At 31.8% G+C, this 18423-nt stretch overlaps 1 protein-coding gene across 1 annotated transcript; it reads right to left on the bottom strand.

Annotated features, from left to right (window-relative positions):
* Positions 1-317: 317 nt before the first annotated feature.
* On the bottom strand, positions 318-12541 carry l(2)dtl (WD40 domain-containing protein denticleless). The gene is made up of 4 exons (XM_088199451.1): positions 12444-12541; positions 3717-3913; positions 3537-3657; positions 318-2754 (listed from the first exon to the last, which is right to left on the bottom strand). The coding sequence occupies exons 1-4, from the start codon at positions 12481-12483 to the stop codon at positions 947-949; spliced, it is 2166 nt and encodes a 721-aa protein (XP_088055577.1). The 5' UTR covers positions 12484-12541; the 3' UTR covers positions 318-946.
* Between the last annotated feature and the right edge of the window lie 5882 nt (positions 12542-18423).

Below are 18423 nucleotides of genomic sequence, written 5' to 3'. Positions count from 1 at the left end.
CTCTGGAGTGCAAATTGACGTAATTGTAAAAGCTACTATATTATATAGTATTGACACCATCCGTTTTTTAAAATAGTATTTGCTGTAAATTTTGGAATTTACATAATAAAGACAGAATATCATGGTATTGGTTTATATAAACATATACACATCAATCTGGTTTCTGGTATATTTATATATTTATAAGATATGTCAACCTATTTTAGACTTGTATATCTCTTTCTCTCTCAATTGATATATTAGAAATGAAATGTCAATCATACAAAAACACAGTATTTGCAATCTTTGAATAAATGATTTCAATAAAAAAAATATTGTTTCTTTTTTAATCATCTTTTATTTCGATAATATTATCTTTTACAGATTCAAATCAAATCATAAAAAAACAGTTAAATACTAAATAAATTTTTCTAATAAAATATTATTCTTAGGACGTGGACATTATGTGATAAAAGTATCGTAAGCATTTTTATTACACGCTTTTTGAATAAATATTTAAATTAATTAAGATGAAAATCAGTTGATTGGTTATTATAACTGGAACACAATCAAATTAAACTTTTAGTACAAAAATAATAAGTATAAGAGTTCTTACTTCACAAAACTTAAACTATTATATATATAAAAAAAATAGTTTCTTAAATTTAAACATGTATGTAATATATAATATACATACATTAATCTTAGTCGAGTCTTGTTGAAATGCAAATATTTATAACTTAAAATCATTTTAAGAGTATATATAGCCTCTTAAAAATTTGATTAAAATTAAATTCACACAATTATTAAAATAGGCGTTATCAATATAAGAAGCAAATCTAAGTATGACTAATTTATTATATCACATTCACCCGCATTAAATGCACATCAAATCAGGATCGTCGAGACAAAATGCAGAAAACTGGTGAAATCGTCATCACAGAATCCAACCCTCGCATCGAATGCTTCAATTTTTATTTTCTATGTCGTTACTGGACATGGAGAAGAAAGCCAGGATCGTTTTACAAGACTTGTTTTGATGCAAAGATTTGTTGAAATTCTCTGATTCGCTCACATCATTATCGGGACTTTCCGAATGTAACATTTTAGGTTTAGATTCGGAATCGCAAGACTCTGACATTTTCCTTTTTGTGCCTTGATGCAATTTGTTGGTTTTATCCTCTAACGGTGTATTACCGTCCGGCTTTTTAATAAAATATTCTAATAAGGTCTTATCTCCTTTGTGTCTCTCTGGCAATTTATTCGTATCTTCTTTGCCCTTATGCGCACTAATATCCTGTTTGCCATTTCCAACTTGTTTTTCTTGCCTGATCTTTGTTAACCAGTCGACTTTGCCTTTTTTTTTCTGTGCCGATATTGAATGCAAATGTGGCGCTCTACCATCTATCACGAAATTCGGTAAGTTCATTGTGGGAGAGCTGAGGACTTTATTAGGACTGTAATAGTATAAGCAAGGTGAATTGATCATTTTGATTGGAGATTTAGTAGGTGTATTGAAATCTGTATCTCTGATTTCATCAAAAATTATGCTGGAACATTCGGGAATTGCAGGCAGTTGGCAGAATCCGCGAGACGTAGATGGACAATCGGCGAGATTCTCAAAATATTCTCCGTCCAGTATTCTACGCTTCGGTTGCCTCTCCAGAGTTTCGTCTTTCTCGCTATTAGGCAAAACTGAATTGTTCATCATATCGATAAGACTTCTCTTCGATCTTCTCTTATATTGTAAGACGTTACTGCAATAGTTGCTCGAAGATCCGTTTTCAAAGTCGTTCGCAGACATCCGTCTTTTAGGTGGAGAGACATCTCTATCTTCTCCTTTTCTTTTAAGCGGACGAGGGGTTCGGTCCAAAGATTTCAAAGACGATTTATTCGTTCTATCGACAGGCGGAATATGATGAGCCCTACCGCCTAAATCTAAATATTCTGAACCTTCTAAATATTCTCTGCCGATGCGCCAAATCTTATGTCTCGCGTCATCGCTGCAAGTTATTATTTTGATATTGCCGACTTGACACCAAGTGGCACAAGTTACTTCGGCATTATGACCGGATAGCTTAATGATTGGATCCGCATATTTAACATTCCATATATAAGCATTATAATCACTGCTGCCGCTGATCAGATATTTAGAATCAGGACTAAGACTCGACTTTATATAAAACGATCCGTTTTCATGTCCGACGTACTTTTGCTCAGGCATAATATTGTAAGTAGACACATTGAAGCAGTATATAACGTTGTCCACACAACTTGCGAACAACTTCATCCTCGACTTATCCAACAGTAGATTAGAATAGCCGTTTTTGCTCGAAGCACCGCAATAAGAAATCGAATGTTTCGGCAGAGGATCTTTCTTATAATTGGAATAATTACGGCGTAAATCCCATACACGGATACTACCATCGCCAGAGCCACAAGATATTAAAGAATGATCGTCTTGGAAAACCAAGCCAGTTACGCTATTGGTCCTATCAACTATTTTACACTTTTTAGAACCTGATCCGGGAGTTTTAGGCATTGTAAAAGGATGACTATTGTGAATTATATTATCAGGCTTTGTTAAAGTACTGACATTACCATTTACTCTGGTGTCCCATAACATTATTTTACCGTCTCTCGCTCCAGTTGCAAATATTGAAGAACCGTCGGGCCTGAAGGCTGCTGTTCGTACAGATCTTTGATGACCGACAAAATCAGAAACGCGTTCAATTGAACCTGATTGAAGATCCCACAATTTAGCGGTGTGGTCACCTAAAATCAAAAATCAATTAGTATAACGTAATAAACTTAAAAATTTAACTAAATAATATATTGATAATTTAAACAAATATTTGATACTTTAAAAACAAGTAACACTTTAAGTTAATAACAAAAACAACACAATGGACGAAGAAGAAGCAGAAAAGATCCAGTTGAATTATTCAATACCCTGAATCCGAGTGGATTAGCGCAACAAAATCGAACCTTGGAAGTTGATAGTCCTATTACGCTGCCGAGATAATAGAATCCACTAAAACCATACAATAGAATGTGTAATGGTTCTGACGGCACATTTAAAGATAGAATGTGTTTATTCCATAAAAAAACAAGTCAATGTAACGAATGTTTACTAGAGACAAATGCTTCTCTTGTGAGCAATTTTATGTCTATAACAAACATCTACTTGCAGGTGAAAATAATTCTACAAAAAATATCAACCATAGTCAAGATATAACTGGGAATAAAATGTTAAGAATAGTCTTCATATTTAGAAAAAAAATATGGCTCAAAGTGTGCATTGTAATCTCTGAGGCACTGTTTTTATGTATTAATAATTGAGATGATCACTACAGTCATGCGTAATCAATTCAACAAATATAGTAGGATATTCATTTATGACACTCTCTTCATTCAGGATCGTACGTAATTTTAAGTCAGAAGAAGTCGGATTATTGTATCGATTACACATTTCGATTACTTCAACGAGTGCTTTTCACGTTGGTCCCCTACGACTTAAATCACAAGGCTCTACTGTATTAAAAATATATTATTACCCGACACGGTTACAAAATGCATCGATCCAGGCATCCAAACCAAATCAAAAACTGCATTTGAATGGCATTGTGAACCGTTGAATGCTGGTACTTCTAAAATATCTTCATGATGCAATGTATTCTAAAAAAAAAAAAAAACATTAGCTTACGAAAAAAATGTTCTAACAATAATTTTATTACCTGTATTGCAACCCTTCCATCTTCGTTTGCCAATGCTAGGATATGTTCATTTCCGCTTTTTTCGGCGAATCTACAGGCGAATAGGGGTGGATATGGATTGTAATCAAGGCGGGCCTCATTTGGCGATATGCCTAAGTAAGAATCATATTTGTTGACAATCAGTCGTTCCAAAATGTTGTCATAATAAAAGCTCGTCTCTGAAAACAACAGTATTTTTATCAATACAATGATCATGGAATAGGCAGAATGATCTTTGATAATAATTGGTAATCTTTATAAACTGAAAGCATTACAATTTTTTATGTAATTACATGTTATAAAATCAATTATCAAATTCAGAATATTTCTCTTCACTGCAAAAATTTTAGATATAATCTTATTGAACTATAAGGCTATTCATAAACATATTTTTAATACTTAATGCGCTGTACTTTTGTGCGAAAAAACAGCCGGCATATCGAAAAAAGTGCCAAATAATCGCAATTTTCAAATTGTTATACAGTGAAATCTCAATTTAGCGAAACTCACAGAATATTTCGTTATACTGAAAATTCGTTATATTTTTAATGTAAAGAAAATGATATATTTTTATTTTATTTTTAATTACCATATTACAGAATAAAAATAACCTCTTACAAGATTGCCAAATCCTTTTTTGTCCATTTTTAATACTGTAATGAACATAATAAAATTTGTTAAAAAAATGTTTTATAAAAAAAGTATAAGGGTCAGCGAAACACCTTGAATATTGTGAAGACACCCGGCACACGCCAAGTCAAGGACGAACTGAATTCGGAGAAATATTGTGTCAAGTTGTAACGTCATTCTTAAAATCGGATCAAAATTTTTCGTTATACTGAGATCAGCATTCGTTACAATGAAAACATTTTGTATGAAAGTTTTTCGGGGACAAATTGAAAATTCGTTATACTGGGAATTTCGTTATTCGTTACAAAGAGATTTCACTGTATTACTCAAACTACACTACTGATAATTATAAAATTCGGCATGAAAACTATATGTGGCAAAATGACATTAGGCATAAAATGATCTTCAGAATACAATACCACGTGTGACTTATGACATGTGACACATCCTAGAATTTGTCGGCATCGATTTTAAATAAGAATTCGTTATGATGTGACATTTATATAAACCGATTTAGGATAATATATAAAGATATTCGAAAAGATTTTTTTTAATAAAAACTCGAATCCTTAATTATTTTTTAATTAATTAATTTTGTATTGAAAGAATTATAATAGCGACATCTGTTAGAAGAATAACTAACTAAAATATATTTATTCCATTTTGATGCTATAAAATATTCTAAAATATATCTAAAATATAACATGTCTCCGGCTGTATAATCGAGTCCCCAAAAAGCGTGTTAATCGGATTTCAGCGCTTTAGGTGTTAAAATCAATCTTTAGAAGATTATTTTCCATCAATGAATTCCGTTCATCTTTGCTTCACAATCATAAATTAAATTTAAATTTCCACCGGAACTAATCAAAATTATACAATCGTTTCTCAAGAACAGAATATTTTGTGTTAAATTAGTATACCATAAAAATGCCTGTGAGAAAATGTCGTGTTGCACATATGCGGTAACTCATTGTGTACAAATTATTGAAACATTCATAAGGGGGTGACGAATTTTGTAGATTTTAAATACATAAAAAAAGCTACAAAAATTATAAAATAATTTAGGATTTGTTTATGTCTGACTCATTACCGCGCGACTTGAGCATGTGCAGGCAAGTATTGTTTATTATAGCTATGTCAAATCACAATATAAAGGACACTAAAGGTTGGCTTACACGCTACATAAATTTTATATTACTTTTCATTTTTTGCTAAATTTTACATACAATTGGAATACTAAAATTATATTTACTAAATTATATATTCTCCATCTTTTTCTACAATTATTCTCCACATGTTAATCAATTTTTTTATATCTGATTCGAAAAATAATGTATTTATGAAGCAATAAATTCTTTTTTGTCTTTTTTATATCCGTTTTTGTAAAATATTTTTTTCCATCTAAAAACTGTCTCGGAGATATCAATAGATGATAGTCGTTTGGAGCAATGTCTGAAGAATAGGGTGGGTGAGAAAGGAGTTCCGAAGAAAATCCATTGATTTATTTTTATCATCTTCATGGATACACGAAGGCGAGCGCTATCTTGGTGTAAAATCACCCGTCTTTAATTTATAAAGGAATGTCTTATATATGGTCTAAGTCGCTTTTAAACAAATTAGCTAAGCACACTATATGTCTGTCATAATTGTCTGCCTATAATCCAATTGCTCAAAATTAATTATGCTCTTCATATACCACGAAATGCGTAACATTATCTTATTGGGATGTAATCTTGTTCTCAAGGTTGAAATTGGGAATTGATTAACATCCAACCACTGCCTTTTACGTTGCGTGTTAAAGTAAAGGAGCAACCTCTCATCTTCTGTCCGTATCTAAACCCTAAACTCGCGTTAATGACTGACCAAAAATGATCATAAACAATTGAGAGAAACAAGACAATATAGCATAAAGAATTTTGGACCACACAGACGTTACAATTCCATGAATAACACAAGTTTTTACAGTAAATATGCTCCGTCATTGAGAGATTTTTTTTGAGGCGAAACAGTCACAGATATATATCACCGCATCCGTAACATTCCCGAAAATGCAATACGACCATGGACGAGCGAACGTCGCTTTCTAAAGGCGTAGACCATCGCCGTTCTACGAAACGACTGCTGCAAATGACTGGATGATCGCTGCATAATTGCGATTGGTGGGCAAGCCTTTTAGCCCTGGGTACATAAGCACAGAGTGACTACTTTTTGGCATCCATTGCAAGAACTACTGCCGTTACCAGTACTAAGGCCCTACGAGTCCAACTCAATGGGCGGCATCCAGCTTTTAAGGGCTGGATGAGCAGGATCCACCCCCCGTAGTACTACATTATTTGTTAGTCTCAGTAGTGTTTCTCCCGAGCGTTTTGGGAAACGCTCTCCTGACCACCTGCAAATCTGTTGCATTGCATTAGCTTTGCATGCTATTGTATTTCTCAATTCATCCTTGTACATCACTTTACGTGACGCCTCAGTTCCAGATTTAGCCCTCGGTCCCTAAGGGCCGAGCCATTATTGGCCAACTGGCGTTGAAATGCAATGCTATGCTCGTCATTGGTAGTCCCAAGGACTCTACCTTGGTTGGTTGTTCACAGAATTTACTTCCTCTCAAGAGCTTGGGAATTCAAGCTCAAAGAGGTCCCTCACTCTCCCACTGTTAACGGCGAACTCCAGCGTGTGGTCGACTGGCGCCAAATACATAAACACAGACTCCGATATGGAGTTAGGCAGTCAGACTCGTGAAGTCACAAGTCACCAGTAGCCAATCGAAGAGACCAGCCCCTGCCCCCACCGACAGAGGCGAAGATACGACCTGAGACTCCCGAACGATCATCGCAGCAAGAGGACTGCCTCCTGACACTCGCTGCAGACAGCTACAAGAACTTTGAGGATCGTCCATGGACATCATCCCTGCGCCAGCTTTACCACGGCTTGGAGAAAGCGTCTCGCCATTAATCGTCCGTCGCACATATATAAATATTATCTCATTGGTTACGGACTCACCTAGGGTCCTCAAACCCTAAAGATTCAAAAATAAATCTTTCTTTTATTATTAATAATAAAATTAATAAATTTTATGCACATTACAAAGCAAGTGTTGCCAGCCAGTCAGTTGATAGACGAAGTCTAGTGAAGATATACTCCGCGCATGATATATAAATGTAAATGTAGTATAGTTAGTGTTAAATCAAAAAAACTATTTGCTCTGACAATTTTTTTCCCTTGCATCTTTGATGACGGACCGATTTTCGAAAGTGCAGATAAAGGAAATACACCTTCAATCAGTGGCACGACTGTGAAAGAACAAAAATGTCGTAAACATGATGACACTTATTTAGTTTGGTTTAACGTGGACAGAAATTAATGGTGATAAGAGACCACAATATGCATTGTGTATGAAATTTTTGGCAATAGAGTGAATGCTCCTAAGTAAATTGAAGCGCCATTTGGAAACTAATCACCACTCTATGGTTGGAAAACCTCGTGATTTCTTTGTCAGAAAAATAGCAAAAAAAAGCGTTTTTCAACTGTATCAATACCAAACAATGCTTTGCTAGTATCTTACAAGGTGGCTTATAGAATTGCGAAATGTAAGAAGCTGAATATTCTTACCATCTCGGCAGATATATTCTAGACAGGCCTTCCTTTACTAAGAATCTAGATAGGCGTGACTTGCGAAAAACACTGGAAATTCAACATGCAGATAGGAGACTCACAGCAGATCGATAAAGATCTTGGTTTTATCTTAAGAAATGCACGCTACTTCAGGAATATTGTAGTATTGCACTCTTTATGATGCCCTAGTCTGCAGAATACTAGAAGCTGGCTCTATTATATGGATTTCAGGCGTAGCTAGTCAATGTAATGAATTACGGCTAGAAAAGGTACAGCATAAATTTCTTCGGTATTTATACTTGAAGGAATACGGGTACTATCCATTCTCGTTTCCGAGTGCTCTCATTTTGGGAGCGCTACGTTTCATTGTCAACTCACAGAAGCGTTTATATAATTAAACACTTTTGGAAATTGTTCAAAGGCATCATAATTCGTTTACCTTGTGTATTCTGTTTGTAACGTGTAGGTGCGCCTTTATGCAAGTGAATACGCAGAGATGATCAGAACGACCAAGCCACATATGGTACAAATTGAAACTCACTAAGATTAAATATAAGCAATATTAGAGACGCTAAAGAATTTTGAGCCACATACAACATACGCCTGGCTATAATGTTTGTAGGGACACAGAAGCCATGTTTGAAAAAGAATAATAAAAATGTTACCCCAAATCAACGCTAAAGGCGTGCATGTCAAGAAAAAATAATCCTTCTTCATCTTGACCAAGCATATAAGTGGATACGCAGCAAAGATCATATACTTCCATTCCGAACGGAATTCACTTCTGAAAAATGTCATGTATCCATTGAAAAATGTCAATGTATCCATTACTTAAAAATAAAAAAAAATAAACTTCTATACAAATTGATCATCCGACCAGTAATTTAATATGCCTCCTCAGTTTGGGGTCGGAAAATATTAGAGAAAATATGCAAAAACGCTACAGGTTCAACAAAACATCTTGTTACGAATGTCCCGTGGTTTATTTCCTTGTTTGTTGACTTTTTACTGAATACATTGATAAATTAAAAATCAAACATGAAAATAATTAAATATGATTTAAACCCATTAATTAGTCACTAATTTAAAAACTACTAGTAAAATTAAAGTAAAAACAATAATAATAAATAATTTTGTAAACATCTTTCTCATTTATCTTGCATAATTATTCGTTGTTCGCTCTTTTTATTTGTTACTCTGCGTTTTTCCTTCACAATGCATTCAACACAAATTAAAAAAGTCTGCTATTGAACGTTCTAGTCCACTTGTACACTTTCTGAAGTGACAGACATGTATCACACATATTAAATTGTCATTTGTCAATTAATTTAAATTTGTTTCTTAGTTTTTTCACTACAGAATGCTACTCCACTTGGGGCATGTTGCAAGTGTTGCGGTCATTCTAATATACCATATACCAATACTGATTCATACTACCACCTGTCGGTCACGTTTCAAACTAAATATAACACTGCTGCCAAGTTACAAGACAATATAGCAGGCGTGTACGGTGAGATACTTTCCCTTTCGTTCGAAATGACGATAGTGAGAGATAAGGGCGTGCGTTACATGCATTCCGCACGCCCTTATCTCTCACTCGCTCTCGTCACTTAACACGCGAGCGAGCGAAAGGAAAAGTATCTCACCGTACGCGCCTGTAATTTAGTAGTGTTATGGATTTTTAACGCAATTCAAAGATTTCTTCATACGGAAAGAAACTAAAAATAAGAGTTTTTGTTTTGGCTTAATGTCATGAAATTATTTAATCTATAGACTTCAAAATTACGTAATCTACCTCAAGCCTTTATCTGCGGGTCTCTATTTTCACAGAGGGTTCCAGAATATTCCGTGCAACAAAATTAAAAACGTGGTGCGCTAATAAGAATCATATGTATGCCTCGTAAAACTTTTTTTTTAAGGAAGTGCATAAAAAATTATAATAAAAATAAAAGTTTGATTTTATAGCAGATTTTTACACCTACAAATTCTACAGTATAAAGTGAATAAAATAAAAAATTTGATGTAAAGTGAAGGCGCTAGAAATATATTAGCAGAACAACATTAAAAAAATTATATGGGCGAAAAAATACCAGCTTTTATGTAATAGCGGCCAAGTGCAAAATTATTCTAATCAAGATATGTTTTTAAATCGATATTTTCTGTTTTTTGGCAGCCTACCAGGCTTTAATTACTGCAACGTTGTCTTGTGGTGTTTAAAATAGCCTTGGCAATCCCTAATTCTTAGTTTATTTAGTGATCCGTTTCTTCCGTGGGAAAACACGGTAAATTGTGGACGTTCTATTTGGATGCCCGTTACTTTATGTGTGAGCAACCCAAAGGGAGGATATCACCACACGCGCCTGATTTGTACATACATATTGCAAAAAATTGTATGAGTATTTCCTAGTCTCCCAACTACACGGACCCAAATAGCAGGTTCCCAATTTACCGTGTTATTGAGGGGTCTACTGTACTTGAAAAAATTACATCTTACATAATTGAAAAAAAATAAAAAATATCTTGAATAAGTTAGGCTTGACATTTCTTTAATCATCCTACACAAAGTACGACCCTTGGGAAGTCCAGTGATTTTTTCCACTGAAGCATATTTTTTTTAAATGTTTGCCGCAGTCCCGTAATGATCGACTTAGGGAAGAGAAACAATATTGCATGGAGGTGATTGAGGAGTGCACAGAGTGTGAGGATGTTTTCCTTCACAAAAACTCATGTGATGTGGCATCCAATCATCAGCAGTGTCACATTCACTCACTTTCTATCTTGGAGACAGGGCCACTGAAAAGGGGGTGGGACATCTATGGTCATGGTTTTAATTACAATTTAATTATGTAATTTTTCATTCATATTTTTTTCTATTCAAATCTTCGGTTCTTCTTAATCAACATCCTTTTTTATATATGTATGCTTACTCGACTACATTACTTGGAATCACACTATCAATGACTCAATGTTCAAAGTAGTATCTTACAAGGTCTCCAAGCTTCTTGGAAATTCTTTCTATATACCCAACTGGAGCGGGCGGATTATCTTTATGAAAAATGCTTGTTTCGAAATGGCATTTTTGAAACCAATTCTGGCGGAGTTCGACAACCTTCAAATATTTATTAAAGGACATTTCCGCGAGAAATTTTAAGTGAGACCCAAACTATAGATATAGAATGTGCTAGACTTTTTTTTTAGCGGCCAAGGTAAAAATGCTTTGTGCAAAATAAACAGCAGTAGAAAAAATTATATTCACGCTTTCTTTGGATGAAAAGAATTTGCATGCCAATTCTCGCTTTACTTTATCCTAAAAATTTGACCGATTACAAGTATTCTCAGCAATCCTGTCAAGTGTTTTTGGGCACCAGTTGTGCAAGTATCATGCATTTTTATCTAAGCTCTTTCTGGAATAAAGTTTTTGTTAATATTTTCTCAAACCTCTTTGAAAGCTTTATGTCACCTAAAAATTATCTCCTTACTTTGGTTAAATTTGCAAATGTAACGATAGTAGATATTTAAAGTTTTACACAAAATCCGATATTTTGTTTCATTGCAAACATAACGATGTATTAATATACAACCACATACAAACAGAGGTAGCGCAGCACTGACTTCTTTATTTCTGAGACAAACATCGTACCTCCCATCTATAATAGATTTTTTATCAATTCTTAAAGAAATATTTAACTCAAGCATGAATATGTAGATCTTAGGAATAGACCCAATAGTTTAAATTTGGAGTTATAATTCGCAAATCGAACATCGTCTACCTAAAAATAATTAAACGGAGAAAAAATATCAAACGGTCATTCGAGTAAAATTTGGTACAGAGCCAGAATTGAAAGGACCTTCAATGAAGCTTTGAATTTTCATAAAAATATTGTTTTAGTAAAAAAAAACATTTTTTCAAGAAAATCCTTGAACCGTTTCCAATACACTGTATTATGGTAGTTCTATAACTAGTTCTAAATCTTTCCCGTATTATAGAGACATGTATAATATAAGATTTGTGATATAATAAGCCTCCAAAATAATTGTACAATAATTTATTATCAAAGATTTTGCGGAATTTAGTCGAACAACTGATTTTATAACCTAACCATAAAACGTTACTATGAAGTGATTATCGTTTAAGATGTAATACAATGTTATGAATCGTTAAAGAGATACTAATAAGTAGAAAATAATTTAAAATTTGTGGTTATGATTTTATATGCGTGAATCCATAACCAAATTAGCAATGTGTTTTAGTAAACACGTTTACCAGGTTAAGGACATTTTCTACGTTTAAAAGGAACGGTCTAGCCGTTTTGACATTTGTAATAATTGCGCGAAATGATTATTTTTAGCGCCGACTGGGGTTGTGCGCACATTGGCGGTTAAGCCGGTAAAAATATAAGAATACACGATTCGAGGGTCGAGATTTCGAGTTGGGGGTTGGAATGATGAATTGGAAACACATACGTAAGCCAAGTTGGCGATCCGTCAGCGCATTCAGGTACATTTCGCTAGACTGGTTCCCGCCACAAGGAGGCAGACTTTGACAACCGTTAAAAGCAGGGTTGCCAACGGAAAAAAAAATATTTTTTAATATTTTAATTTTAAATATTGATTTAATGGCGTTGTGTGCAATTAATTTACGCGAATTTTGATGCTAAATGATAAGGGAAATTTAAATAGATATTTAAAAAGTAAAATATTTCAACTTTTAGTTGTGCTAGACAGCTATTTAAAAATGGCAATTAAAAAGATAATTAATTTAACGTTACTAATGTAATGTAACTATGTTTTAATACATTTACAGTTTGCTTTAAATTAGATCTTTTTAAGAAATTAAATACTCCAAAAGTAATTAGGTAAGAGCTTACCAAAAAAAGCTTATTACAATTTTTTGTTTGTTTTAAAACGTATATTATATGATTGAGAGCACACAGAAATGATTTATTTATTAGATTTTTATCGCAGGGGTGGTAACGGGTGGCAATTAGACACAGAGTGAGCCGCTGCAGTAGTATTTTTATTGATGATATGAGTTGTTTACAATCATTTTCTAGTTTACAAAAAGAAATTTAATAAATAAAATAAAAGTGTTATGATATATTAAGAATAATTAAAAAAATAAAAATAAATATATGATATAATAAGGATAATTGTATTAAGCTATATAATTTAAAATATATATCTATATATTTAACTAAACACCTAGATACATTTACATATAAAATTTTGAATTTATGCTTTTAAAGTAATATGAGTGTAGGCTTTTTATGTGAATATTTAAGTTCTGTTTTATTGTAGTCACTAACTAATTAGTGGATTTGTTCTTGCGTAATATTTTTATAGTGTTTTTTGTTAGCGATATGGTAGTGATATTTAAATGATGATATATACAAATATTTTATTAAGTTCTTTAAGAAAAGTATAGAAAGGTGTGTTATAAATAATTTATCATATTATTTCCAATGTCGGATTTAAAAGTGTATTAGTGATGTTACTCCAAACCTCGTGAACGTATATCATTACTGATGTAATTAACCGTTTATAATATACAACTTTTATAATATACAACATTTATCGCTCGCCATAAATTTAATAATATTCCCTAGTTAATTTTTAATAGTGGATGCGTTTTGCACCAAATAAAAAGAAATCGTTTTGCACCTAAAAAATGGTAAAAAGATATGATTTAACTCTTTTATGGCGGATGGCTTCTATAAAAGTCACCAGTACTCATTGTGCACATAAAGGTGCCATAAACCTTTGAAGTTAATAATATAGTTAATTAGTATAATTTAAGGCTGTGAATTTCAAAATGGCGCGCAAAAATATCAACCGCGATGAAAGGGCTAAAAATTGCACTATTTATTAATTAACGAATACGTGGAGCACTAAAAGATTTGAACGACTATATGTTACAAGCAATTATTGCTTTCTATTTATTTTTTAGCTATTCTCTTCCCATCAAAAGGATTAAGAAAATCAGAACTGGATTAATTTATGAGTCAAAGGAACTACAACGACAACTTGTACTAAGGGCAAAGCAAGTTATTAAAAATATAATTATTAGTTATATTCAAAAATATCATAATTTTATAATTTATACATTATAAATTTCCGAGCATAGGAATATAATTTTTTTCAACAACATAAATATTTAAACGTAGAACATTTTTCACAAAGAGGTTGTTTTTAATAAAATAAATTAGGATATTTATTTTATTAAAAACAACCATTAAATATAATTAGATAGTAGAAAAATTTATGAACGTTTCAAATTATTGTAATAAATAATTTATAAGATGCCAGAATAATTTTATAGTATATGATTTTTTGACTAATGTGTAAATGGTAGAGATAGTCTCTGAATTTTAAGTTTACTTAAATAATTTGTAAATTTATTATTAAAATACTCAAAATATTTGCGATAAATAAACCTTCGACCTGGTTATTTACAGCTTGACTAAATTGCTTATTTGAAGCCATAAAACGATTTCAACTTCTTTGTGTATATGCGTCGTAAAGTTTGTATTTAGGTACTTATGGTTTATATTGTTTTTTAAATTCACAAAAAAGCAACTTTTTAAATATATTTGCGGAAGAGGGCACCAGCTACCATCAATTCAGCACTGATGGCTCAAAGTTAATTTACACATTTTTATATGATATTTTCTATGAACTAAAGTACAATAGCTCATCATATAGAGAATTTTAAATATATTTTATATAACTAGCTTAATTTTAATTCATCATCACAATATTTATCGGCAAGATTAAGAAAGTCTAGGAAAACCTAATTTGTGATGATCGGACAGAATTAAAATTATAAATTAGTCGATATAGAATTTGAGCCCAGGTCTTTTGGATAACAGTCACATCATTCGGTTTTTGCCCCCATTGATTTAAGAGCTTATTGTTATTATTATTCATAATTGAGGACAATTTATATGAGGAATATATGTGCATAAAATAATTATTCCATAAAACGAATTGTTTGTGTATTACTGTTGCACAGATATGATGCGAGCGAGCGGTAGCGAGCGAGCATTGGTAATAACCGTAAACACCTTATGAATAGTTTTCTGCAACGAAGCATTTTCCAAAGAAAACATCCGAAGATTAGCCTTTTTTATATAGATTAATTGCACAAACAATTCGTTTTATTGAGCAATGTATATATTTAAATGCACATATCTCTTAAAAAAATTCCTGTCAAATCGCCATCTTCTTATATTTACAAAAATAAGATAACTAATATTAAGTGCGTAGATTAAAGGCGAACTCAACAAAGGAATAGACTTGAGACATCGCAGTATTAATGAAATCAGTTCTGGCGATTTACTTCTACAAAATTAAAAAGTTTACACTTATATCCTAATTATATATATAAAAAAGCAGTATTTACACTGGTTCTATTTGAATTAATAATTATGTTAAAATAAAAGTTGTTTTGTAGTGCCGGGTACAATTTTTAAGTTTTAAATTTTAAACTGCCAATTGCTTCATATTCAATTATTTGTAATATAAATATTTAGGATATCGTACTCACATTATAAATAAACAGTTTGGCTTTAATTGGCTACGAAGCACAAAATTTAATTGTTTAATAATCTATTACTTCATTAAAAAAAATGCAAATAATTAAAAAAATTCTAAAACTATATGAAACTAAAATTTTCACAAGAATTAAAATTATTTATAATACATAAATTCCATTTTCATAAGAAAATTAGTATATAGATACAATATTTTTTTATATATTTTACCCATACTGCTGTATTATTAATTTAAAAAAATATTTTGAATTGGTAACGCAAAATAAGATATTTTTTTATTAAAGTATAATTTGTTTTAAGCGTAGTGCAAATTTATTGATAATATTTATATATTGAAAACTTTAAAATGTTCTATTTTATTATTTAAAAGATGGTCGAAAATATTGGTGTTATGGTACACAGCTTAATTTGAAACTCGCTTGTCTGTTGACGTTTATTGTTGTTCATTTCGCGAAGTTTTACCATCAATGAAGAAATATACAATATTAAATACGGATTCGGAAGAAGAGCAACCCACAACGCGTCGATACAAAACTTTTGCTATTAAAAACGAAGTATACAAAGCAAATTACTCTAACGCCTCACACAAAGTAAGCAATACTGAAGATGGAGAACCAGATATGAACGAACCTTCGAATGAAAGCTGTCATTCGACAAAATCGAAAGAAGAAATAGAACATTGGCTTTTGACTTCTGAACCACCATGTTTGTATTCTTACAACAACCATAGCACATCTTCAAGTATATCTTTTGATAATACGGAGAAAAATACGTCTGTTAATTCGAGTGTCTACTTTAGACCTTCGGCAAAAAAATGTAGCAGTAATTATTTCGACTATTCCATATCCAAAAACACCAATCAAGTATCGGACAAGCATAAAATATCTAAAAATGTGAGTAACGTATCATTAAAACGTAATTATGAGAGAAATCCTAATGAAGAATCGTTATTAAAAAAGTATGCACAAAATGAATGCTACGAGAAAAACAACGATTACGATAGTTGCAGCTCTGTTTTAACTTCAAACTATATTTCATCTATCAATCAAATCAAAAGAAAGAATTGCTATAAGGGCAACAAATTCACAAGGAAGAATTCTTTAAACATGAGTATGAAACGGAACGATTTCATCAATTGTAGCAATACTAAAAGTTATTTTAAATGCGAACCTGATCGATCGATCAACGAAAGAATAACTAACTTAAACATAAACTCTCCACGATCAAATCATTTGCGGGATAGCTTAGCATCTATAAAAAAATCAAACCGTAAAAGTTCGTTGTTTACGAATCTATCGGAACGGGGAACAAATGGTACGAGACAATCTCCATTTAGAAAAGAAGCATTATTGGAGTATATGAATAATAGTTTTGAGTTCAGGAAAGAAAATAGATGTTTTAAAACTAATGTTGAAATGACATCGGAATCGCTTCATAATAAGACTGTTCTGAGAGTTAGGACTTCAACGTCAGTGACGATTAGTAGTCGTGAGGACTTGAAACATTCTGATATTATTTGATAAATTATGAAATTTATATTTATTTATATTTAATATTGATATTAACACTTAAAGCGCTGGAATCCAGTTAACATACTTTTTGGGGACTCAGATCATATAGCTGGACGCGTGTTAACACGGTTTTATGAAATTCGATCTTTAACAGACTTACTGACATCTTTGAATATTTTAGGGCATCAAAATGGATTAATTATTTTAAATAGTATATTCTTCTAACAGATGTCGTTATTATGATTCTTTCCATACAAAATTAAATAATTGAAAAATAATTAGTGGTTCGGGATGTTTAAAAAAAAAAATCTTTTTGAATACCTTATAATATCCTAAATCGGTTTATATAAATGTTACATCATAACGAATTTTCTTTTAAAATTGATGCCGACAAATTCTAGGATAACCCCACATGTGTTCATATTCTGAAGTCTCATTTTTGCCTTGTGGTATTTTGCAAAAGCCGACAAAGATTTTACATAAATTGAATATTTACGACTGAAAAGTTCTCATTGGTATTGCATTTGGTGAGTGCCCACACCAATTTTTATAATTATCAGTAGCATAGATTTAGTAATATGACAATTTGAAAATTGTGATATTTGGCACTTTTTTCGATTGCGCGCAAATATGCCAGCTGTACGTATGTTTTTTCGAGCTAAAGTCCGGCGCATTAGGTGTTTATGATTTTCTTTATTATGTTACCATTTTATTCAAATTTTTATAATGTAGTAAACTTGTGATAATGTACATATTTTATTAAATTTTTAGTAATAAATTATATTATTGGAAAAAAGTTTTTATTTTATAAAAAGGATAGTAATTATATTTTGATGTAATAAAAATATTAAAATTAAAAATTAGATGTTGAAAATCTTAGGTTTAAGACTTAGATATGTTATGTAATTTTCAAAGCCTCTGGTAGATGCTGCTAGTTCTGTAATATTCAAGAGGTTATTCTTAAAAAGTCCTGTATTATATTATTTATAGTATGACAAACACAAGTTCATATATAATGCCCAATTACTATGATTTTGTACATTTCATTTTTATTATTATGTTGCTATTAGAGTAATTGTTTTAGTTTTTCAATTATTTTTTCAATGAAAATGTGATTTGCCTGTTTTATTTTAAATTTTGCTTCAAATTGAATTATAGCAAATTTGTTGTTGTGTGAGTTCAAAACGGGCGATAAAACAACAAAAAATACACGTTAACTAAACAATGATTTTGGTTAAAGAATGCGCGTTTCAATGTTAGTTAAAAATAAATATATGTATATATAGGGAACAAGAGCCACGGATATCATTTTAGTTTTTTTCGGAAGGGGGGGGGGCAAAAGTTGGCCAGTAAGTAGTCGGTTTTTTAATATTTTGATAA

This window comes from Plectrocnemia conspersa, unplaced genomic scaffold, assembly GCF_051122295.1.
Source record: "Plectrocnemia conspersa isolate PC_06_02 unplaced genomic scaffold, ASM5112229v1 ptg000012l, whole genome shotgun sequence".
NCBI lineage: Eukaryota > Metazoa > Arthropoda > Insecta > Trichoptera > Polycentropodidae > Plectrocnemia > Plectrocnemia conspersa.
This window is presented reverse-complemented; position numbering and strand designations above follow the sequence as displayed.